Genomic DNA, 25,073 nt, shown 5'->3' on the forward strand with positions numbered 1-25,073 from the left:
TTTTTTTGGTTTTTGGGCCACACCTGTTTGACGCTCAGGGGTTACTCCGGCTATGTGCTCGCTCAGAAATCGCCCCTGGCTTGGGGAGACCATATGGGACGCCGGGGGATCGAACCACGGTCCGTCCTACACTAGCGCTTGCAAGGCAGACACCTTACCTCTAGCGCCACCTTCCCGGCCCCACCAGCAAGAAACTTCTAAGAGATTTTATACACACACTGTGCTGCTAGGTCTTGAACCCTGGACCTCACATGTGTGAAACACAAACTTTGCCACTGAGCCACATTTTCAAGGCAGGAGAGCAGACAAACCACTAGGAAATGGGGGGAATGGCAAATGTTGAGAAGAGATAATAGTCCTCTGCCCTTCCCTCCAGCCAACAGCAACGCAATCCTTCAAAGCTACCCTTTCTTGCATAGAGCACTAGCTCTGCGTTGAGTACTTACTGGGCACTGAGTATGCTGGATGTTGTCTCAGGCTTTCCCAGCTGTGTGAAACACAACAGTGACACTTCTCTTACTGGCAGTGCACCTGAGGCACAGAGATGCTGAGTAAGTTGTCAAGAGCCATTATGTACTAAGGCTGGGATGTGAATCTTCACTCTGGCTCGTCTCCATCCTGAAAGCCTTCTGCCCTATTATGTCTGGTGTCTGCAGTCATCTCTCAGGACTTCTCATGGACCTGAGGCATGTGCTTATCCACAGTTTTCCCAGAGTTTCAGAAGCCATTTGGTCTTTTGGAGGTGAGGGATTCCCTCTCCTTAATGCTCCCTTTTCTTTTAGGGGTTTTGGGCCAGGTCTGGTGCTGATCAGTTTATTCTGTTTTTGTGCTCAGGAATAATCCATGGCAGAGCTTTGGGGAACCATGTATGGTGCTAGGGATTCTAACTGGGCTTTGCCACAAACAAAATAAATCTCTTACCTACTGTACTATCTCTCCAGTCCTCCTTGTTGCCTTTTCTTCCTTGTGATCTGCTCCCTCTGCCGGAGCATGCTTAGAAGTAAATGAATACACCCTAGTAATTTCCATCTTATTGTCCTCTACCAATAGGGCTGTCTGACACTGGCAAGGTGGTCTTTCTTATATCAAAAATCTCTCATAGGGGCCGGAGAGATAGCATGGAGTTAAGGCGTTTGCCTTTCATGCAGGAGGTCATCAGTTCGAATCCCGGTGTCCCATATGGTCCCCTGTGCCTGCCAGGAGCAATTTCTGAGCATGGAGCCAGGAATAACCCCTGAGCACTGCCGGGTGTGACCCAAAAACCACACACACAAAAAAAATCTCTCATTCTCATTCTGCCTTATAAGGCCTGTTTGGCAGAACCAGTAACTATATTAGAATTATCCTGCAGGACAGAACCAGAAACACAAATTTATGTAGACTCTGACCCCTCCATTCCCCACCTTTTCTGCTTGCTTTTCACCTTCAAAATAGAAGAATCTACCTGACGTAAGTTATGTTCTAGGAGGAAATGCTTTAAGAAATCATCATTATGATCCCATTTAACCTGAGGCTTTTCTTCAAGATCCTCATCCTATTTATCTTGAAAACCCATCTCCCTATTCAAGAAATAGATGAAATAAACCTTTCAGGTACCTCAGTAAATAATCTCTGATTTAAATGAATTGGGGAACAGGGTCACCTGTTTGCAGATCTAATTACTGCATCTTTCTCGATTGAACTACAATAAAGCCTTTCCTCCCTGTAAAATCCCAGGAGCCAGTGTTTGATTGACACTGGGACATCGGGTTCTCACTCAGCATCATCCTTTGACATCAGATCTTATGGAGACTGGTCTGGACACCGATTTTCCCTTGTTTCCCTCTCATTAAGTTCAGCCCATTCCTGTCACTGGATTACACTTGACCTGGATCCTAGTCATAGCTCCCTGACTAGTTTGCCTACAGCCACTTCTGTGCTCTCCCACTTCCAAATCCATTCACTGTACCCACCTTGGTTGAATGGAGACACTGATAAGGCAGGGGAGGTTTGGGGACTACATTGGTGATACTCAGGGCCTACTCCTATCTCTGTGTTCAGGAATCAGTCTTGGTGGTGCTCAAGAGACCACATGGGATGCGCAGGATTGAACCCATTTGGCTATGTTCCCTATCTGCTGTTTTCTTTCTCTGGTCCCTCAGATATAAATTTTAAACTGTTTTTGAAGTAAATAGATTTTTTTTTTTTTTTTTTTTTTTTTTTTTGGTTTTTGGGCCACACCCGGCGGTGCCCAGAGGTTACTCCTGGCTGTTTGCTCAGAAATAGCTCCTGGCAGGCACCGGGGACCATATGGGACACCGGGATTTGAACCAACCACCTTTGGTCCTGGATCGGCTGCTTGCAAGGCAAACACCGCAGTGCTATCTCTCCGGGCCCTTTTGAAGTAAATAGAAGCAAAGAGAAGCAAATAGGACTCCATTATACTAAAGTTTCTGTACTTCAATGGAAATAGTGATCAGGATACAAAGATTTCTTATGGTAACTATTCACCCAGTACTCCTCTGATAAGGGGATATATAATCTAGGGTATATGAGTCTATGGTAGAAATTAATGTGAAAACAAAAACCCCATCCAAAAATGATGAGACAAGATGAACAGAAACATCCTCAAGATCACCAAAAGGCACATAAAAAAGAGCTTCACATCACTAATAATCAGAAAGATGCAAATCAAAACAATGAGATAGCATCTTACACCACAGACACTAGCCCACATCGACCAGTAGTAGTGAGATTTGGGGGGAGAAAGGAACTCTTTTCATTGCTGGTGAGAAAGTTTTTGGAAAACTTTGGATATTCCTCAAAAAGCTAGAAACTGAGCTCCCACATAATCCACTCTTAGGGTTGTGTGCTAGAATCCCAAAAAAACACCAGGCAGAAAAGCATTTCTATGCTTGTTGCAGCACTAATTGCAATAGCCAAAATCTGGAAGTATCCTGAGAACAGATGAGTGATTAAGAAACTGTGGTATATCAACACAATGGAATAGCATGCAGATGCTAAGAAAAATGAAGTCATAAAATTTGCTTAAACATGGTTTGATGTGGCGATTATTATACGGAGTAAAATAGGTCAGAGCAAGAGAGGTAGACATATAATAGTATCAATCATATGTGGGATATAAGAAAAATAAAAGACAGTATAGTAATAATATCCAGAGACAATAGCGACGAGGATCAGGAGGACAAGTCCTTGGTAGGAAGCTTGCCACAAAGAACAGTGAGTGTGATTAGAGAAGGGTCCATTATGACAACGTTTGTTGGAACTGATTATTCTGGATTAGAACTAGGTGCTAAAAGGGGATAAAGTGACATGCGTGGTACCTCTTCATTAACAATAGTGTAAACTACAGTGTGAAAAAGGAAAAAGAGAGAGAAGCAAAATGCCTGCCCCAGAGATAGGCAGGAGTGCGTGTACGGGAGGGAAAATTGGGGACATTGATGGAAAATGCGCATTGACGAAGGTGGTGTACATTCTATGATTGACTGGTCCAGCCTTTTTGGGAAAAGAATATGGACATTTCTCAAAAAACGAACAAAAGCAAGACTACTATTGGTAATATAACCTGGGGACCCCCAACTACAATGCAGACAAAGCTTCTGTACTCATATGTTAATTGCAGCACTCTTCACAACAGCCAGAATCTAGAAAAAAATCCAGATGTTCCCCCCTCCCCAAAAATGAGTTGCTAAAGAAACTGTGGTACATCTACACAATGGAATATTATAAACCTATTAGGAAAAATGTAGTAATGCAATTTACTGGATATGAAGAGCATTATACTGAATGAATCAGAGGGAGAACACTAGACATAGAATGATCACACTCATTTGTGGGATATAAATAAAAAGTATGGTAATAATACACAAAGAGAATAGAGAAGAGTGCCAGAAGGACTAATCTATAGTTGAAAACTTGCCACAAAGAGTGCAGTTAAGGCAGAGAATAGACCACGATGACAATGATAGGTGGAAATGATCACTCTGGACAAGAAAAAAGGTCAAGGGATATGCATGATGCCCCTTTAATAACAATATTGCAAACAGTACCTAAAAGAAATATTGAGAGAGAGAAAAGTAAAATGTGTAACCCAAAGGCAGGTAGAGGGGAGGATGCGAGGGAAGCTGAGGACATTGGTGGCAGGAAATATGCACTGGTGAAGGGATGAGTGTTGTACATTGTATGATGGAAACTCAGCAATGAACAACCTTGTAACTATTTCATGGTCAATCAATTAAATTTTTATTATTAAAGAAGTAAAAATGCCTTCTATCATTTTATATTTTGTCCAGTATTTATTTTGACAAACTTTGTCTTGGGGGAGAATTCCCAAATAATGCTCAACATGTTCCTCCAGTTGACCTCTATGATCCCCAAGCAGGACAAGCCTGGCGATGCTCATTCCTTTGGACAGATCTCAGTACCAGACCTCAGGATGCGCCATTGTTTTATTCTTCTCTCTCTCTCTCTCTCTCTCTCTCTCTCTCTCTCTCTCTGTCTCTCTCGCTGTCTCTGTCTCTCTGTCTCTCTCTGTCTCTCTGTCTCTCTCTGTCTCTCTGTCTCTGTCTCTGTCTCTCTCTGTCTCTCTCTCTTTCTCTCTGTCCTCTTACTCATCCCCTCCCTCCTCAGAACAAAAATTTATTCTGGAAAATGAATTAACTATCTTTGTTTTTATTTTTGTTTGGGGGCCACACCCAGCAGCACTCAGGGGCTACTCCTGACTCTGTGCTCAGAAGTCGCTCCTGGCAGGCATGGCATGGGGGACCATATGGGTTGCCGGGATTCGAACCACCATCCATCCTGAATTGGCTGCGTACAAGGCAAATGCCCTACCGCTGTGCTATCTCTCTGGCCCGAATTATCTGTTTTTTCTAACTCAGTGCTCATTAGCCAAATCAGTGTGACCATGTCCTTACAATAATAGATACAACTTGAACCCATAGAAGTGGGAATAGGGGGCCCGGAGAGATAGCATGGAGGTAAGGCGTTTGCCTTTCATGCAGAAGGTCATTGGTTCGAATCCCGGCATCCCATATGGTCCCCTGAGCCTGCCAGGAGCAATTTCTGAGCATAGAGCCAGGAGGAACCCCCAAGCGCTGCTGGGTGTGACCCAAAAACCAAACCAAAACAAAACAAACAAAAAAAAGAAGTGGGAATAGGTTCTGTATATACATGGAAATCATTTGGAGAGGACTAAAATGGCAGAAACAGAAAAGGATATCAGTACTCATATGGCACAGTGCACAGAGTGTTTCACAGATAGAAGTCAGTTTACATTACGGACAGAATGGAGAATCTTGTTAAATGGGAGTCTTGGACTGAACAAGGCCCATTTCCTAAGCTAAACTTATCCATGCAGATCTTATTTCTCCCAGCAGGTGGCAGATGTGGCTCATAAACCGATTTTGGTAAAAGACTTGGCTTCCGGTAAACTGACTTTGCTAGTGATTTTTGTTTTGTTTTGTTTTTGTTTTTTGTTTTTGGGCCACACTCGGCGGTGCTCAGGGGTTACTCCTGGCAGAAATAGCTCCTGGCAGGCACGGGGGACTATATGGGACACCGGGATTCAAGCCAACCACCTTAGGTCCTAGATCGGCTGCTTGCAAGGCAAACACACTGTGCTATCTCTCCGGGCCCTGCTAGTGATTTTAACTGTGAAGACAATCTCTCTTTCATCAGGTGACTCCCCACTTTGGTCTTTTATGTCTCTTTGATAGTATTGAATGCCTGGTTAAACTCAGCAGAATTCCAGGACTGTAGTGCAGGGACCTCAGGGCTGTAAGATTAAGCCTGGTGTTACTACCTTCCTTCTGCTAGACTGTTTCTCCTCTGAATCAAGAGTGTGATGTGACTTCAGCCCATTCTGGGTAATTTTGAGGTGTGGGTCACTGCATTTTTTTTTCTTTCTCTTTCAGTTCAAGGAAGGTAGAACTCTTCAGAGTTTTTCCCCTGCCTTCTATTTAGAGTGCTGTAGTAGAATGTAGACCAGGATTCTATAGAGCACAGTACTGTATCTCCCACCAATCCACAGAAACTAGCACAGGGGAAGCAGACCCAGCTCAGAGATGAGAAGTGCATGCTCTGAATATGCAACAACCCCAGTTCAATCCCTGCACCCATGTTGCTCCCTGAACATCACTGGATTGAACCTTGCAGGTCCCTAGAGCAGTGCCACAGTCTCAGGTCCCAGCATTGCACTGTCCACTGGGCCAACCATTGCTGGGACTAGCCTTGGAGCCTCCTGAGCATTGCTTGAGATACTCCTGGTCCCAGAATTATTTTTTTTTAATCCCTTCAGGTTATTACTTGGGATCACCAAAAGAGATCTGAAAGCACATTTAGAGAAGAAACAGTTGCAGGGCCCAGGTTTTGCCATTGTTTGGGCTTGGGGCCAATCCTGTCCCTTACTTAGGTTGCTGCTCTGATGCTTCTGAAGCCCAGCCCAGGGAATTCTGGCATAGATCTAGGGAGGCTTTCTTGCAGCTCACTCTTAAGAAGCTTTGACATAGAAGATGAATCAAAGGGCACAGTGTGGAAGGAAGAATAAGCACCCATTTGAGGCCTCAAATCCTGTAGCAAGAGAACACAGCCTGAGCCTGAATAGAGAATGAGCCTTTTCCTCCTCTGGCATCACCTCGTCTTATGACACATACATGGGGACTCTGCATAGACTCCAGGACACATGAGCAGAGAAGAGAGCAGACTGGGCGTTGACTCACAAACTCTGGCCCCAGGACAGTCAGAGGAGATACTTAGGGCTAAAAGCTAGCTGGAAAACTCCAGGTGGTGGGTGATCCTGAGGAGATGAGGGGAAGGTTAGCACCCTGCTTTAGAAGACCTCTCCTGAGACACTATGGGGACTGCCAAGCTTTGGGAGACCAGTTGAGTTTGCATGGTCAGTATGGGTGTATGAATATAAACAACAAGCCAGGCATCTTGCTTTTGAAGAAAATTTAATAAACAACACAAGGGTTCCTGGAGGGTGGCAGGAACCCCAAGTAGCATCTGTTTTGGTGACTCTGGCACTATTCTGACAGCTTCTCGGTACCTCTCTGATGGAGCAGAATCCAGAACCTGTGTGAGGTGTGGGGACCTCGGAAAAGGTATGCGTGGCCAGGATGCGTCTCCAGCTGGCTCTGGAACCAGTGACCTGAAGGCCTAAGCCCAGCAGTCTGGTTTGGGACATCTGCAGAGACAGGTGAGCTAAAAAGAGCATAGCAATCCCCTTCATTGTGGGGATTTGACACCTTTTGCATCCACAGTCAGGTTTCCCAGGGTAGAAAAGAACTCCTCCATCTCCTTCTGCAGCAGCTGGTTCCTTCTCTCCGCATCCTCTCGTGCCCGCTCAGCATTTCTCAGCTTGATCTCCAACATGCTGTACCTCTTCCTTTCCTGGTCCAGTTCTTCCTCCAACTGGCACATGTGTTTTCTTAGTTCAGCACTACCTTCTTGCAGTCTTTGAAAATAAAGAATAAAAACACCACTATTAGCCTGGGACTGAGTCAGCTAGGCTGGACCTGTTTGCTCACAGTGGGGCATGGGGCTGGTCAGGAGGTTGTGTGTGTGTGTGTGTGTGTGTGTGTGTGTGTGTGTGTGTGTGTGTGTGTGTAGATAGGGGATGGGGAAGAACCAGCATCCACACCCTTTAAAACCCCAGCACTTCACCTGTGAGTCTCACCTGGCTGCCCAAATGGATGATCCAGAAACTTCCCTTCTAGGTATAGTCAAGGGATCCCTGAGGCCCTTAGTCTCCCTTACCCACTATACCCTCCCAATCAGCCCTGTGCAAGGCTTCCTGGCCTAGGTCAGAGAGCTGTCCACTTGTCTCTTGCCTCTGCTCTTCCACAGACTCAGGTCTCCTTCCTGCTCTATCCTATGCAGCCCTAGGTACCCACCCTAGTGTGGCTGCCACTCACCATTTCACTAGTCTTTCACACCCAGGACCATCCTCACTTGAAGGCTCTGTTGGTGCCACAGTGGAGCTACCCCACATGCTCTGTGGTGACATACCCTACACACACAGGGCCTGGTAGATCATTACTGGGGCCTTGAAGGGCTGAGGGACTCATATGGCCCAGTCTTGGAGATATACAGATGACCCTCGGACTCCCATAGGCCACACACACAGCACTAAGCTCCATTTTCTCCTTTGAAAATGCAGGGATGGCTCTCCCCATTTTGCCACCCCACATTGTAGCATACCCTGCCTGGCCAAGATGGGGTCCAGAGAACACATTGCATGGAGAAAGGCACAGTCACTCCCGAGCTCCACTACCAGGAAGGAACTCCACCTGGGAGGTGGCAGCAGGTTCTCTGGCCCCTCTCATTGCATCTCCTCTGGCTGTGCTTTTTTGGATAGTTCAACCTTGCCTGGTGCTTTGGACCTAGAGATCTTGGCCTCCCCTCTTTCCCGCTATGACACTCCGAGTACCCTTACCTGGGGCTCCAGCACTCCTAGGCACTATCTCCCTTGGTATCCCCCACACCAATGGAATCTGATCAACATCTCCAAGGCACGAAATCCCACCCAAAGAGCTCCAGAGCTGCTCCCACCTCTGCTTTTCCTTAGCTCGACCTCACCCTCCCTGAATACTTGCCAGAGTTGTGACCCAGACAAAAATGTTCCCCCTTATATTGGTTCTTTTGCTTCAGGCCCCCTCCAATGAATGAGTCTAAATTCATCTACACATGTGCCAGCCTCATGTCCATAGCCACCCTGAGATCTACGCCTTTATGCCTGATCTTTGTTTTGGGGGGTGACACCTTGCTAGGCTCTTAATTTTTATTCTCGTGGGGCTCATGGGCCATATGAAGTGCCAGGAATCAAACCTAGACTATCTGGGTACAAGGCAAGCATTCTACTTGCTGCACTATTGTTAAGAGTGGCTCCAGCCACGCCTATGTCTGGCCCAGAGCCCTAGGGCATTCCACCTGGTCTCTTTCTATCCTCGATCATGGCAGTATGGATGTCTGGTGTCCTGTAGCTCCTTATTTACTTACTATTAGAAGTAAAACTTGGTGCATCATCCCACTTCCCTGGCTCATCCTCCCACCCTCCAGCTCCTCATAGCTCCAGACCCTCTTGACTTCTGCCCTAATCTGGAGCTTCCTCAACTCTAAAACTCCCCCCAACAATGTCTTCTCTCACCCCCAGCTCCCTCATCCACACCTAGTTTTCTGCTATCTTTTGGTGGTTTTGTTTTCATACCATACCCAGTAATGCTCACAGGTTACTCCTTGCTCTGCACAAAGGAATTACCCCTGGTGGTGCTTGGGGACCCTATGGGAAGTGTCCTACATGCTGTGTTCTCTCTGGTCCCATTATCCTCATAATGTGCCACCGATTAAAAATAAATTGGGGTGCAGGGGTTTGCTAAACAAAGCTCATAGACCCAGGGGCCACTACAGGCAGTACTTGCCTAGAAGGGCCAGATGGCTCAATGCCATGTTGTTCAGGCCCAATATATCTGAGGTTATATCAGCCCTTCCAGCATTATTTGGGGGAAGGACATGAGGTATTCAAGATTGAAAACAAATTTTTTTTGGTTTTTGGGTCACACCCGGCAGCACTCAGGGGTTACTCCTGGCTCTCCACTCAGAAATAGCTCCTGGCAGACTCGGGGGACCATGTGGGATGCTGGAATTCGAACCACCGTTCTTCTGCATGGAAAGCAAACGCCCTACCTCCATGTTATCTCTCCAGCATTCCCAAGATTGAATTTGAGGCTTTGTGCATCAAGGCTATCTCCTTAGCCCACCATCTAGTTTCATTTATTTTCTAGTTTTGAGTCACATATGATAGTACTCAGCAGTCAATCCTAGCTGGGCTCTAGGGGATCATACATGATACTGGGGCTATGTAGAAGGCAAGTGCCCTGCTGCTGTATACTTGGAATGTTTTGAAGTTCTGCCATGCTTATAATCCTTCTCTGCCAAATGAGGGACCTCTTCCCTACTCAGTGAGAATGAAAATAAGATTTCATTTGTTCCAATCAGAATCGTCCTTGGCCTCAAACTTAGGTCTGCCACCACACAGGAACACTGTGAATCCTCCTTAGAGAGAGAGAGAGAGCTGGAGGCAGAGACCCTCTGTGGGCCACAACTGGTGCAGACATATCCACTGGAGGCCCACGAGAGGGCGCCCCTCACTAAACACTAAACCTCTCAGACAGGGCTACTCTCCGTGAGACTGATTATTCCCTCACCCCCTACCGCCCCAGCCAAGTAACAGAAGGAATTTGGGAGGAGCTGGAAACCAACAGAGGTTCTACTGGTGATGAGACCCGGCTTGGCTGCAGCAGGAGGGATCAAGGGGTGTAAGATGCTGGAGATGATGGCCTCAGAGCTGATAAACACCCTCTGACACAGAGGCAGTCAGGCCCATGACACCCCCATCCCCATAACCCCCATGAGCAAGCTGTATATATAGGAGACAAAAAGACATTGCCCAGGGCAGGCCTATAGAAAACTGAGTTGATTCTGGATGGGCTAAGCTGGCTGAGGCGACACTGCGGTGGGTGGACACTATATATGTCCACATATATACTGCTTTCTACTCACCCATCAACCTGCAGGCCACAGCATTCCCAGAACCAGGTCCCCTCTCTCTCCTCCCATCCAAGCCTGGGGACAGTCTCCTAGCAGGCTCTCCTCTTGGGAGATGGCTGCTCTGAGCAATTGGCCAGGAGGAGCCACTACCTGGCCCAGATAGCCAGACTGCGTCCCTTTACCTTTTCACACTCATCTGGTACTCAGTCCTCTGCCGGCCCAGCTCTGCCCTGAGCTCCGTGACCAAGCTGTGCAATGCCTCTGAGTGCTGGGCCCGGTCCGGGGCAGGACTGCCTGACTCACTGGTCTGGCTGCTGCTGAAGCCTGTGCCTGCCTCATCCAGGCTGTGGCCCAGATCCGGGGTCCGGTGGTCCTCATTGCTGCTGGGGAAGGGGGAAGGCTCCAGGGGCCCCTTGGTGTGCAGGGAGCTGCAGGCAGATGAGTCACTGTTTCGGCAGACGGAGCAGCTGCTGATGGAGCCGCCAACAGAGGCCCCACAGGAGGAGGCTATCGACCAGGCTGTGCTGGACATGCTGGGTGTGCTGGGGAAGGAACTGGTAGGAGGCACGTTGTCATAGGTGGATAGTCTCTGCACACACCCTGTGTCCTTGAGTCGGTCCCCTGATGAGGCCCGTCTGTGGCCACGCAGGGAGGACAGCCCGTTCATGAACCAGTTCCCGCCCGAAGAGATGATGGGCACCTCGAGGGAGGAGGAGGTGCCCACTTTAGGGCTCCCTGTTCGGGACCCTGACTGCCGGAAGGAAGATTTCCAATTGGGCAGGGTCTGCACCTTCTTCCCAGGGACAGTGGAACTACTCCGGCCACCCAGGCCCGAGGGAGAGGTCCTTGAGAGTGCTGCCACGGTGGCTTTGTCCAGAGATGAGGTCCGATGTGAGGACAAGCTGGAGGAACTGGGGCTACTGGGCCCTGTGATGGCCTCAGAGCCCCACCCCACCGAGCAAGGAGGGCCTTCCCTTGGGGAGGCAGGTCCTTCAGAAGCCCGGTTGGTGAAGAGTTGGCTGTGCTTGCAGATCAGCACGGTCATCAGGTGCTGCACCAGGGAAGTGCCTGCCGGGAGAGTGGGCAAGAAAGGCATCAGCCGCCAGGGAGATACAGGCTCCTACCACATGCTGGAAATCTTCACTGGGACAGAAGTATATGGGCAAAAGGTGAAACAGAGGGCGTATTGTATACAGGCTGAGAGCATGGCTGAATCACTGGGGTCATCTAGTCTGTGGTGGCTGGGGACCTGATATATGCCACAGGGGACCCCCATCATGACTTATGTTGTCCTGGAGGTCTGATTATGACTCTGAGGAACATAGGGCTCTAGGAGAGGGGTTATTGCACACAAATGTGACTTTATGCTCACATACTTACACACAGACTCACACACACAGCCCCAGAACCTTAGCCCCAGCTGTGTGAGGTACAGAGACTCAGTGCATGAGTGGGTAGGTGGGTGGGTGGCATTATGGGGGGATCCTAGGCAACTGGGGAGGTGGAGAGCTGGGGTGGGCTCAAGATCCCCCTCCCAAAGAAACAAAGAATCTTGTCCGTAAGGCAGAGACTAGGCCAAATGAGAAGGGTTATGGGAGTATTAGTTGTGCTACCTGCTAGGGGTAGGACACCCAGCTAGACAAGCCAAGTGAGGATCGGGGCAAGAACATCAGTGTCCTCACCCTTTGTCCACGGCTCATCCCACAGTCCCTACCCCTTCTCCCTAAGATCAACAAAACCCAGTCCTTTGCGTGCTCCAGCTTGACTGGACTGGCCCAAGGGCCTCACACCAGCTCTTGGGATACTTCCCGAGCCTCTTGGAATCCCCACTTGAAGTACACCTGGGCCCCCTCCTCCAGTTGCAACTGACATTACCTTAACTTAACTTCCTTTCTCGAAGCCAGAGAAGCCTTCGCTGTACATGAAGATTGCAATGTGTGTGTTACATGTGTTCTACTGTATGTGGTGAGTGCCTGTGTGGTATGTAGGTGGTATGAGCAAGTATGTGGCATGCATGTGCATATATTGCAGTGCATGGTATGAACACCTGTGTGATGTGTGATATGAGCCTAGGGTATGGATTTATATGTCGTACATACATGAGTGTTATGTGTGATGTTTTGTGTGTATGTGATGTGAACATGTGTGTGTGATGTGAGCACTTGTGTGGTGTGAAAACATGTGTGGTATATGTCTGTGCTGCCTGGATAGGCCCAAATAGGGAGAGGTATGCACCTCTTCCTGAACTATCACCTCAGGTCCTTAGCATGGGCTACTTGCAAGGATTAAAGTAAGGGGCTTAAAAGTAGGCCTGTCATTCCCACAGCTGTTGGTATCCTCTTAATGTTATCAGATAGTACAGAACAGAAATTCCCCAGTGTCTGCAAAACTCTGTTGTTCAGGAGCCTGTGACAGCTCTTTAATTGAGGCTTAAGTAAAGTGAAACATATATCTGTGTGTATTCAAGGATGCTGACTTCCTTCCCAATACTACATTTTTATCCCATGACCATCTGCAACCGCCACAAGGTGGAGTCCCTGATCCCTACCCCACCAGACCCTAATGAGGCTCCAGGTGGGTGACCAGGACACCTCTTCTGCTGGCCTGGTCAGGCTAGGACTGTGAAGATCAGAACCTTGTTCACACCAAGAGGAAGCCCAAGACCCCAGCCACATGGTCCCCTGGTCCCCTGCCCCTGTACCTTCCATAATGGTCACCGGGTCTTCTATCTGTGGCCGAAGTATGTTAGGCCCAAAAACAGTTGCCAGGTTCTGGACACTCATCTTGTTGACATTTGAGTGGGCCTGAACTTCATCCAGAAACCTGCACAATAAGGAAGAGGCCGGCTGGCAGAGAGGCAGATGCTGAACTCTGTGTTCTGCTGGGCCCCCCAAGCCCTGATGCTCCCACATGTTCTCATGGCTGTAGGCCTGGGAGAGTCAGTGTCTACCTTCAGCTCTGAGAATGCGTCCCTAGGGCAAGGCCACATTCCCTCTTCTAGAGAAGGCCCCAGGGATGAGGGGAATCTGTTTGGCTCTCTCCCCTTTGTTGGAATCTACATAAATGTCAGGAGGTTGACCCTCAGGAGCGAGGACAGTGAAGACATATGGTGTGTATCTGTCTCTACCATCTGGAATGACCCAGAATTGGCTAGTGAGCACATGTGGCTGTTTTCATCTGTTCCTTGTTGTCTGGTGGGGAGGGGTGTGTGTGTGACAGGGATGCAGGACAGGGGAGGGGAATTCTGACCCCCAGCAACTTACTTGCAGATATATCTGAGCAGGTTGTAATTGGCCAGGGGAAGGTTGCTCACTTGTTTAGTCAACTCCAGGGTCCCCTTGGGAGGAAAAGAGGAAAAGAGCAATTCAACAATCAGCTACATGGTCACTGGCCCCCTCTTACTTGAGGCCCTCCCCTGGTCAAGAAGAGGCCTGGCTCCTTCCAGGAGCAGCAGAGGGAGCCAGGGATGAGGAACAGGAGGGGGCAGGACCTGTACTTCTCCAAGCTGGGGTCTCCAGAAAGTTAACTGCTTCCTGGGAGCCTATAAGAGGGGTATGCCTCTGCTGGCCATGCAGGAATGTTAGAACCAGCTCTTGGCTTGCTTATCAAAGCACAAATATTTGCTAGATAAAGACCCTGATCTCCCACATGGCCAGAGCAAGGATAAACAGTGCTTCTGTGATCAGAGCAATGGGGGCAGGTGGGCACCTGCATGGGGGGATAAAGGGGGGCTCTGTGCTGGAAGTGTTTAACTGCTCTATTTATATCTGCAGGATAGAAACAAATGAAAGGTCCTGTGTATTCCCAAGGCCAGGGTAAGCAGGGGGAACCCAGGTGGGTTTAGGAGCTGTCAGAGACATGGCGGAACTCTCCTTGTTGGCCCAAGTTGGATACTTATTGAGGCAGGATACAGTTTGCAGCCGGCTCAGGAGGAAGTTGGGAAATTGGGATGACAGTAGGGAGGGTATTCATAGACAGGGAACACCACAGTAGCCCTCCACAAGTCACAGAACAGTGTGCTCTGAGAATTCCTCCCATACAGATACTGGGGAGGACAACCCCGGAAACCATGCATGGCAGAGCAGGTGCTCAGGACAACCACAACACAGCAGAGGAGGTACTCAGAACACCCCATCCCCTCCCACAACAGAGTAGAAACAGAGTAGAGCAGGTGCCCCAGAAAGAGGTACAGGTAGAAATAAGGTGTTCTAGAGATTCAGGCTGGGCTGTGTCTCCCCTCAAGGTAGGGTGTCCACACTCCTCACCTCTTCCTGGTCCTTGGTGAGCAGCTGGGCACAACTCAGGAAGTCCTGGTACTTGGCAAAAGGCACCACGGGCTCAGGGAGCTCCCGGAGGTAGAGCTTCAGCAGGGATGCCACAGTGTGCACATCCGTAGAGCTGTGCAGGGCGTGTATATGACATTGGGAACTAGGACCTCCTGTACCAGCCTCATTGCTCTTCTCAGCAGAGCACAGGGGCCAGGAGCAGAAGGGCAAGGCAGCTCCTCCAGACCCATATTTGAGCCAGTCCGAATAAGGCAACACTCTAAACACAGAGTTCCTGGAGTTCCAGGCTCACCCCAATGTGGCAGAAGCCTTAGGCCTTCCTATATTCACAGAGTGACCAATAACTCATAGCAGGGCTCACCTGAACAGGGAGTCCAGTACAATAGGCCAGAGTATGGGTGGGAACAAGGAGTCCCCTATCATGGGTGCTGGCAGTGTGATATGGAATTATTCTGTGGGGAATAAAAGGGCAGGCACTGATGTTTGTCAGCCAGAGCCAGTGCTGTCCCCAGCATGAGATGGAAGGACAAGGCTTGTGACAGGTGCCTGCCATCCAATAGTGCTGAACACCTCCAAAGACTGCCCGGGATTTCTATCACTAGGTCCAGCAGGTCAGAGGTCAGTCCTTTGGGTCCCCTCACCCCCACCACCTCAGGGCTCCTCTGGATCTCTGTGTTCATCACTCTACTTCTAGCTCCTCTGCACCCCACCCATATACTCAACCTTAAGTATATTGTTCCCATCTCTGGGCTGCCCAGAGAGTCTCTTTAGCGCCTTCTCTACCAAGTTGGTTGCCCAGGACCAGCCTTCTCCTCAAGGGAGATGCTCAGGCACTCAACCAGGAGTGCATATGTGCCATTATTGTGCCATGTCGCCCTAGTTATCCAATGCCAGCATCACTGAGATGAGCCCTCAAGTTTCAAGGGTTCCTTATGCCCTACAACCCTTATAACCGCATGCAAAAAAACCTTCTTTTGCTTCAGGCTTAGTGGCACCTAGGCTAGCCAGGTTCCAACCCTCACTTCTGCATTCAAAATATATTTCAGGTCAAGCAAGAAGCTACCCACACTCTTTATTCCCCCTGGTGCCAGGCTGGCGCCAGTGACTTCTGTCCCCTAGAGATGAAGGCGTTGGGGGATTTGGGTTCAGTGGCATGTGAGCCTTGGGGTTGGGCAGAGAAAAGCAGACAGGAGTAATCCAAGAAATGAACTGTACTGGGGGTTTTTGCACATGGCCCACAAAAGTTTGTTTCCAGGCATGATTCCATAAACACTATCAGGAGTGAAACCTAAGCTCAGAGCCTGGTGTAAGTCCAGAGCATCACCAGGTATGGCCCATAAGCCAAACAATTTATTTTAAAAATTAATTAGAGGTACAGTGTATAGAGCCAAGACTTTGCCTTGGAGGGGCAAGTGGGCAGACTGGATGTGCAGGGCTTCAGATGGTTTACAAGATGGAGACTGTAAGCACTGGTCTTAGCTCTGAGTTTCAGGATCCCCTTATAGGTGCCCTTCCTGGGCATCCTCCTTTGGGCAATGGTGGCCACTCCAGGCTGTGCACTTTGGTAAAGGGCCCAACAGCTCTTTTGGACTGCAGTGTTGGGCAAAAGTAGAGGCACTGAGGCAGATATGGGAAGGAGAAGCCACTGGCTGGTGTCCCTGGGGCTATCCTGGAAAGGGACTGTGGGGACTCAGCTGATGTAGGGGCACATTGGGAAAAAAGGAGGCCAGGGCTGGCCTAGACATCTATGGAAAACTATCCCACAATGGGTAAGCTCCTGTCAGGTGGAAGAGGACCCCCTTCCCCAAAGAGCCCCACCTCCCCAATTTCCATCCTAGGGTTCTAAGAGGCATAGATTCTTTCCCCAGGGTGGAGCCAGAACCTGATAAGAGCTGACAATGCAGCACCAGTTCAAAACGAATGGGTAGGACAGCTGACCCTAAAGCCTATCAGGAGCTGGACCACTAGTCATTGATGCCCCAGGGATCCTGGGGTGAGGGAAACAAGTCCCAGGGAGGAAGCAGAACCCTGAAGTTACACATTGACACTGGGTGCTGGTGCCAGTAGGCCCTTTCTGTCTCTGGATTAGGTTGCAGGGAAGAGCACTTTGCTGTGGATATGGTTCATGTGATTATGACTTGCCCCCTCAGCAGTAGGACATCTCCTCAAAAAAATAGAGGGTTGCTGCTGGGTTGATTCTCAGCTATGCATTCTGCCCAATGGGAAATCTGGTGGGCACACCTGATCCAGTGGAGAGGGGAATATTTTGCCCTCTAGCTTGCTGCCACGTTTGCAAGGCACTACTAATTCACTGTGTCCAGGAAGCAGTTGGCTTGGGAAGGGTCCCTGGTCGGGGTCAGAGCCTCACCTGTGACCATGCTTTGGGAGCTCACCTGTCAAACAGAGGCTTCTCCCCACAGTCAAAAGAGTCCTGCAGGTCTCGCACCAGGTTGGCCTGGCCCGGCATGCGGAAGAGACCCTCCTCAGTGAGGCCATGCTCCCGGATGAAGTCCACGCACTGCTCCACCAGTAGGGGTGCCAGGCGGGGGCCGTACTTTCGTTCATGATGGACCGTGTCCTCCAAGCGTTGCCCAAAGATCCCTGGGCATATGGAAACGCCAGTTACTCACAACTGATCACAGCAAGGTTGTGGGAGGAAGGCACCTGGGACTGTGGGGATTAGGAGTCGGGAGTAGACCAGAGATGGCTTTTCCTGAGGAAGCAAACCACAAAACCAAGAGGGCACATAGCAGCAACTACCCCTGGCTACCTGGGATAGGAGGAGCTCCCTCCTGTGGGCATGTGGTCTTTCCTGTGTAGTGGAACTTGCCCAAGCCTGAAGAACCCTTAAAGGGCCCTCAGGGAACATGCATTATATCTTTCATTGATTGGTTTATTGATGCAACGCTAACCTCCAAACAGCAGTGACTCAGGGATGAAAACCCACAACTATGTCTGCCAAAAGACATGCGCCAGAATAGTCTTATAATCTTTCCTTACAACTTCTAAAGGGAAGCTACCTACCGCTCACCACTGGCTGAACTCTGTGCCTTCTCATCAAGTAATGGACAGCTATGAATATCAGAAGGCATAGCAGGCACACACACACACACACACACACACACACACACACACACACACACACACACACACAAACATCGTTTGGCAAGTTGGGTAACCTCATATCATGACCATAAAAATCACAAATCAGAACCACAGTGAGACAGGACCATCAAGCAGTCAGGAAAGTCACTAAGAAAAACAAACCAAGAAAAAAAAACAATAGATAAGAAATGTTGGCAAGGATGAAATGGGATCCCTCTTGCTTTGAGGGTGGGAATAAAACATGATACATTCACTGTGGAAACCAGGATAAAGATGCTTCAAAAAATCTACAACAGGGGCCGGAGTGATTGCACAGCAGGTAGGATGCTTGCCTTGCATATAGCTGACCTGGGTTACATCCCCTACAACCCATATGGTCCCCCAAGCCTGCCAGGAGTGATTTCTGAGTGCAGAGCTAGGAGTAACCCCTGAGTGCTGCCAGGTGTGACCCAAAAACAAACAAACAAAAAACTAGAGCAGAGTTATTCTCTGATTCAGCAATTCTGCCTCAAAATAAAATTGAAAGAATTTATTTCAGGATATCGTATATATACCCACATATTTATTCACAATAGTCTAAAGGTATAAGCAATCTAAGTCCTTTCTGACAAATGGAAGGATTAGCATTATGTACTATGTCTAACTGGAGGATATTATTCAGCTCAACAAAGGTAAAACAGACACTGTTGACATATGCAACAGAGTGGAGGAACATAAAGACATTAAGTATACTAAAACATGTTGTCCAAAAAGAGACAAATTCTGTACGACTCCACTTATATGACAGAGAGAAATTGAGAAATCAAAATCATAGAAGTAGAAAGATCATATTTCACTACATAATTCTGGCTCCACTTTTACAACTCTAAAGTTGATTTACAACCTTTTATTTCATAATCATAACACAGTAAGATTCTGCTCCTCATGCTTCTTAAAAAGTAAACAAACAAGCAGCTATGTATCCACTAGGGCCTGTAAGCACTCTGGGAGTGATTATGAGTCTAGAATTTTCAAACTCATTTCAGTGCATTTCCAAAAACTAACTTGTGTGGCTTCTTGTTTAAAGTGTTGCAGACTTTGAGTATTGTCAATCAACCCAAAGAACTGGAGCTGCAAGGGGAACCAAAAGGTGAATGAAGCTACCATGAATAAGTCTTTTGAAACAGCATCTTCCTTTATCAAACTGGACCATTCAATTTTAATAAATATTCTTTATTCTGTGCATCCTAATCTTGTACCAGAGGCAGTTTAATAATGATTTTTTTTGTAATACTAGCATAGATAAAAAATAAAAAAGCCTCACCTAATGTTCTACCCCACTTATTTTTGGGGGGGGTCACAATCAGCAGCGCTCAGGGGTTACTTTTGGCTCTCTGCTCAGAAATCGCTCCTGACAGGCTCGGGAAACCATATGGGATGCCGGGATTCAAACCACCTTCCTTCTGCTTGCAAGGCAAACACGCTACCTCCATGCTGTCTCTCTGGCCCCTCCACCCCACTTTTGGGCAAAAGTTTGAGCATAAATCTGCAATGATTATGTGATGAAATATGGTAAAGGGTTATTACCAGACCCTGGGTTATGAGGGATAGGGTTACTTTTTAAGAACATCAGCTTCACAATATGAAAGAATTCTGGAGGTGGATGTTGATGATGGCTGCACATTATGAATGTACTAAATCCCACTTGAACTCTTCATTTAAAAGTAGTTGTGGGTGTACCTATTTAAGACCCTAGACCCACCCACTTCTGGGAGGGGTCTTGGGAACCGGATAGTAGGTGTAACCTTACCTGCTAGACCCTCCCACACCTGGGAGGGGTCTGGGAAATGTTATATAAGGCTTGGACCAAGGGAATTTGGCCCTTTTGGCTTTTTGCCCCTTTTTGGCTTTTTGCCCTTTTGGCTCTTTGCCCTTTCTGCGCTGCTGTGCGCTCTGGCTTCTGGGTTTTTGTGTTCTGGTCTTTGACCAGCATGGAGCCCAAAGGGAAAATGGCTAACAGGAAATAAGATGCAGGGCTAGCTAAGAATGGCTGAATGCTTAAAAGGTTATGATATAGGCCACATATGTGGTGGATAGGGCATGAATAAAGATGATTCTTCCTGACGCCTGACTGTGAGTGAGTCTTGATTACGCCGATTACCTGGGCCTGGAACTCGCCAGCCGGATGGGGATGAAGCCACGTGGCTGGGGCCTAAGCACAAAGGCCTCCATCCATCGCCATCCAGCACCATCCTTAATTATTTTATGCTACAGTAGTTAGGATGAAGCCAGAGACATTATCTCAATGGATTGAGCATGCAGGAGGTCTCGATTTAATTTCTAGCACGATGTAGTCCCCCAAACACCGCTAGGAGCAATTCCTAGGAGTAATCTCTGTGCATTGCATTGGTCATAGCCCTGGAGTACTGCTGAATGTGTCCGGTAAACAAATAATTAAGATGCTAGGCTAAAGAGATAGTACAGCAGGTAAGATGATTGCCTTCCATGCTGTTGTATACCCTGGTTTGAATACTTTTAGGATTGCCAGGGATAAATTCTGAGCATAGACCCAGGACCAGGAGTAGCTCCTAATCACTACTAGTGTGGGTCCAACCCTTCCTCGCCTACCTGGAAAAGAGATGTGTCAGGGAGATGGCTCAAGTGGCAGAGTACATGCTAAGCATGTGCAACGTCTGGGTTAGATTCTTGGCACCATATGGTCTCTATGTGCTAGGTTTGGTCCCTATCATAAAATAGTTCAAATGTTGAATAAAAGGCCTCAGATCTGTTTTAGAGACCACCATGACAATTTCATGAGCAGAAATGAGAAATATTGCCAACTATGACTTGAGGCATTTGCTAGGATGTTAAGTATAAAAAACAAGACATAAATAGATGAATGCCCACAAATGGGGGTTGGGCTGGCACTTCACCCTCTATGCCTGCCATCAGCTTCTTACTCTGCTCACATACAAATCCAGAACCTTCTCAAGTCAGTTTCATCCATTCCCAAGCAGCCTGAAGCTATCTGCCCTCACACCCCTGGGAACAACCTTCAGCTTACAAACATTTCCCAGGATAATCCACATACCCCATGAGGACTGCCAGATTTTCCCTTCAGCAACACCAGACTGCTCTCCCTCCCCGACCCCCTGTCTCCATAAATCAGCCTCCCCCACAATCTCTACCCCATAAAAGGTTCACTGGATTCAGGAACCCTTCCCTCCCCTACTTGCAGTCTACTGGACAGCAGCCAGCTTGGACTTGGAGGGAGAAAGAGGAGCAGCAAACAAAGGAGAATGATTGCAGGTGAAGGCAGGATAGCAACCAGTCTGGACCAAACTGATGACACCAGACCCAACCCTCAGCTTCCAGGTGACTGACAAGAGTTCAGTTAAGGCAGAAAGACATGCTGGTGTGGGTGTGGGGGAGAATCCCTACAGTGTACTCCATTGAGCTGCTGGCAACGTCAGCCTCAGCTGAGCTCCCAGTGCTCTGCCATCTTCTGTGTTCAGCACATCTGTTGTGCAACTGCCCTCAGTCAATGTGTCCTCCAGGTCTAGCTATTAGAGAGTCACTGAAATGCCCAGAGAGCTAGAAACAAGCAAATCCCATTTAAGCTTTGCTGCTTTAATTCATTCCATTCTCAGGACAAAAATCCTAGCTTGGCAGGTAAGCAGGCTCCCATCTCTTTGCTCCAGCCTCTGTGCTGTTTCAGGGCCAGCTCCAATGTACAGTAGGGTCCTTTCTAACCTTACTACCCTAAACCCTCTCCATGAAGCCTTCCTGACTACTCTCCTTCCCTCTTCACGCCGCAGGAGAGTTGGCTAAGACACTGAAGACCAAACACATCCTCTCCTCCAATTAGTTGTCTTTGAAATGGGAGTGATAACACCAGGCTTCAGGAACTGCCCTGGGGCTGAACTCCCCACCAAGCTCCAGACCAGAGTTTACCTGCAAAGAACAGCTGCTAGAATTTGAGCACCATTAAGTGAATTTGACACCCTTAACGGAAGAGGCTGGGAGAATCACTGGGAAAGTTTCATTCTAGCTCAGCTCCATGTCCTCACTGCTGGGAGGTGCCTTAAACTGGAGGTGCCTTAAGCTCAGGCTCCAGAGAGCTTCTGATAGAGCCTGACAGAGCCTGGAACAATTTCTCTGCGTATCTTGAGCCCTCCTGGCACAGTTGGAAAGGGGGAGCCATGCCAAAAACTGATTCTTGTGGGTTGGCAGATCGATGGAAACTCAGCCAGCTTTTGGGTTCCTCAAGGTACTAGCCCACACTCTGTACAAAGCATCAGTGCTACCACTGGAGAGGAAGCTGGCAGAGGCTGCCCTTCCTCTGGATGACCTTGCTCATGGGAGCCTCCCCAGCCAGCTGCTCCCTGATGAAGTCCAGATCTCGCACCCCTATCCTGGGATCCCAGTTGCCAAGCAGCAGCAGAAAGGCAAACAGACAATCCTAATTTTTGTTCTAGGTGATCTTAGGTACCATCTTTTGCTTCTGTCTTGACCAGCTAGCACACGAATGCAAGGGTCCCACCGAGGGAGCTCTGGGTCAGAAATGGCAGAAAATGGCTGGCACTGCCTTAGCAGCTGGTCCCTGAACTTCAGTTCAGTGTTACACTGGCCTCCCTGTGGCTTCCTGCTGCTGATGCAGGGCACAAGGGAAAGACTCTATTTAGGAAAGAGACACAAAAGGGAAAGGTCTATACGAGCTCGTCGGAGAGCCAAGGACAGTACAGCGGGATGAGTAATTGTCTTGCATACCACCCATCTGAGTTGGTTCCCTGAAACTCCATAGAGTTCTCTGAACACCTCAAAGTGTGATCCTTGAATAGGACCCAGGAGTAAGCCCCACTCACCCCTGGGTGAGTCCAAACACCCCCTCTAAGCCACCCTTCAAAGAACCAATTAATAAAATCCTTCCAGAGGTTTACAGACTTACTATCTAGTTCTCCTCCCATCTCCAAACCCCAGGCCACCTGCTTGTCCTCTGTGAGTCCATCCACATGTTGTCAGCCCTGCCCAGGGAGTGGGGGTCCTCAGAGCTATCCCAACAGCTGCAACAATGCCTGTCCTACGACCCCTCTCAGTTGAAATCCTTCATTGCTCCCTGCTGTCCACCTGGGCATTGTCAAACAAGTGGCTGAAGTCAGCAGTTTCTTTGTTTTTGATTTCGGATCACACCAGCGGTTCTCAAGGCTTACATCTGATTCTGCATTCAGGATCAGACCTGGGTTCTGGGGACCTACCTAAATGGTGTCTGGAATAGAATTGGGTCTGCAGCCCTCAAGACAAGCACTAGCATATACTCCCTTGTTCTCTTGGACCTCTAAAGTCAGCACGGGGAAAAAATTCAGCAGCGGCTCATATCTTGGATTCAGTTGCATGGAGGAGAGCCAGCCAGTGTCTGTCTAGCACTAAAGCGATCCCCACTTTCTGGGGGGCGGGACAGACACCCCCAAGTCCTGCAGAGAATCCTTTCTCAAGCCCAGGGGGGCCAGGGAGAATGTTTGCAGCATGTATTGGAAGCCCAGACTTAGTGGAGGGAGAGGGGAGAGCTATCCTCAAGCCCCGCCAACCTCCCAGACTCAGTTTCCTTTTCTCTGCATGTTGTCTGGTCTTCTGTCTACTTACTGAGCACCCTAACAGGGTCTGGCCACCTCTTCCCAATAAGCCTTCACCCCTTTGTCTCGTCTCCCCCACTCCCCGCCGCGGGGCCACCTCACCCCGTCCGTCCTCGCCCTACCTGGGGCGGCGGGCACGCAGCAGGAGCGGCACCCCAAGGCCCGCGCGGCCGGCATCAGGCCCATGGCTGGCCCGAATGCGGGGTGCGGGGAGCGGCGCTGGGAGGCAGGAATGCCCGGCACGCGCGCAGGTAGCGTCTTGCCCGGAGCCCGCCCGCCCGAGCGTCGGCCCGCCCCGGACCCGGACCCCAGAGGGAGGGCTCGGGACAGACGAGCTCCTAAAAGGCCTGGCTGAACCCCGAGCCCCCGGGTACGAGCTCCGGCCTCTCCTCCCAGCGCCGGGTCCCTTCCCGGCCCGAGCACTTGCGGGGAGCTCTTCCCTTCCAAGCGTAGAGCAAATGGTCAGTTCCAAGTGGTCAGTGCTGGCCGACGGGCCAGTGCAGGGTCAGGAAGGCGCGGCACATTGCTCGGGGCGGGCAGGGGTGTCCCCGATCCGCACAGATCTCAGCCTGAATCTGCAGCAGGGCGCTCGCGCTTCAGAGCCCCAGCTCGGGGTTGCTGGCTGAATCACCCCCTGAGCGCCTTGGGCAGTTTAGGGTTTGACACGTCTGTTGTGCGGCCCAGAGCACTGGTGAGGACGCACGCCCTCGTTGCACGGAAGACCCAGGACTTATTTGTTTGCCTAAGGCCACACGGTAGGTAGGAGGCAGCGCTTCAACTTAAACCTAAATTACCACCTAAGGAAGTTTCTTTTTTCTTTCTTTTCCTTTTTCTTTTCTTTTCTTTTCTTTTCTTTTTCTTTCTCTCTTTTCTTCCTTCCTTCCTTCCTTCCTTCCTTTCCTTCCTTCCTTCCTTCCTTCCTTCCTTCCTTCCTTCCTTTCTTTCTTTCTTTCTTTCTTTCTTTCTTTCTTTCTTTCTTTCTTTCTTTCTCTTTTCTTTCTTTCTTTCTTTCTTTCTTCCTTCCTTTCTTCCTTTCTTCCTTCCTCCCTTTCCTTCTTTCTTTCTTTCTTTCTTTCTTTCTGTCTTTCTTTCTTTCTTTCTTTCTTTCTTTCTTTCTTTCTTTCTTTCTTTCTTTCTTTCTTTCTTTCTTTCTTTCTTTCTTTCTCTTCCTTCCTTCCTTCTTTCTCTTTCTTTTTTCTTTCTTTCGCTTCTTCCCTCCCTTCTTCCCTCCTTTCTTTCGCTTCCTCCCTCCCTTCTTCCCTCCTTTCTTTCGCTTCCTCCCTCCCTTCTTCCCTCCTTTCTTTCGCTTCCTCCCTCCCTTCTTTCTTCCTTCCTTCTTTCTTTTGCTCCCTCCCTCCCTCCTTCCCTTCCTTCCTCCCTTTCTTCCTTCTGAAGCATGCCATATAGGCTGAGCTCTGACTCAGTTCTATGACCTGCGTCCTGCCCCCTCCCTGGATGTAGTACCAGTGAAAAGAGCCAACCGCCACAGCTTCCACAGTGAGAGATGTACAGCAATGGGAGAGGA

At 49.0% G+C, this 25,073-nt stretch overlaps 1 protein-coding gene across 2 annotated transcripts in view; it reads right to left on the bottom strand.

Moving 5' to 3' along the window:
• Nucleotides 1-6,936: 6,936 nt before the first annotated feature.
• The window catches only part of ARHGAP22 (Rho GTPase activating protein 22), a 217,891-nt gene continuing 199,754 nt past the window's right edge, over nucleotides 6,937-25,073 (bottom strand). For both annotated transcript variants that reach the window (XM_049790658.1, XM_049790659.1), the window contains 6 exons: nucleotides 17,228-17,435; nucleotides 14,814-14,946; nucleotides 13,812-13,885; nucleotides 13,250-13,371; nucleotides 10,731-11,616; nucleotides 6,937-7,456 (listed from right to left, as the gene is read on the bottom strand). In XM_049790658.1, the coding sequence (XP_049646615.1) occupies nucleotides 7,228-7,456; nucleotides 10,731-11,616; nucleotides 13,250-13,371; nucleotides 13,812-13,885; nucleotides 14,814-14,946; nucleotides 17,228-17,435 (1,652 nt within the window). In that variant the 3' untranslated portion in view covers nucleotides 6,937-7,227. The remainder of the gene's footprint in view (nucleotides 7,457-10,730; nucleotides 11,617-13,249; nucleotides 13,372-13,811; nucleotides 13,886-14,813; nucleotides 14,947-17,227; nucleotides 17,436-25,073) is intronic.

The sequence above is a fragment of the Suncus etruscus genome, chromosome 17, assembly GCF_024139225.1.
Source record: "Suncus etruscus isolate mSunEtr1 chromosome 17, mSunEtr1.pri.cur, whole genome shotgun sequence".
Classification (NCBI taxonomy): Eukaryota; Metazoa; Chordata; class Mammalia; order Eulipotyphla; family Soricidae; genus Suncus; species Suncus etruscus.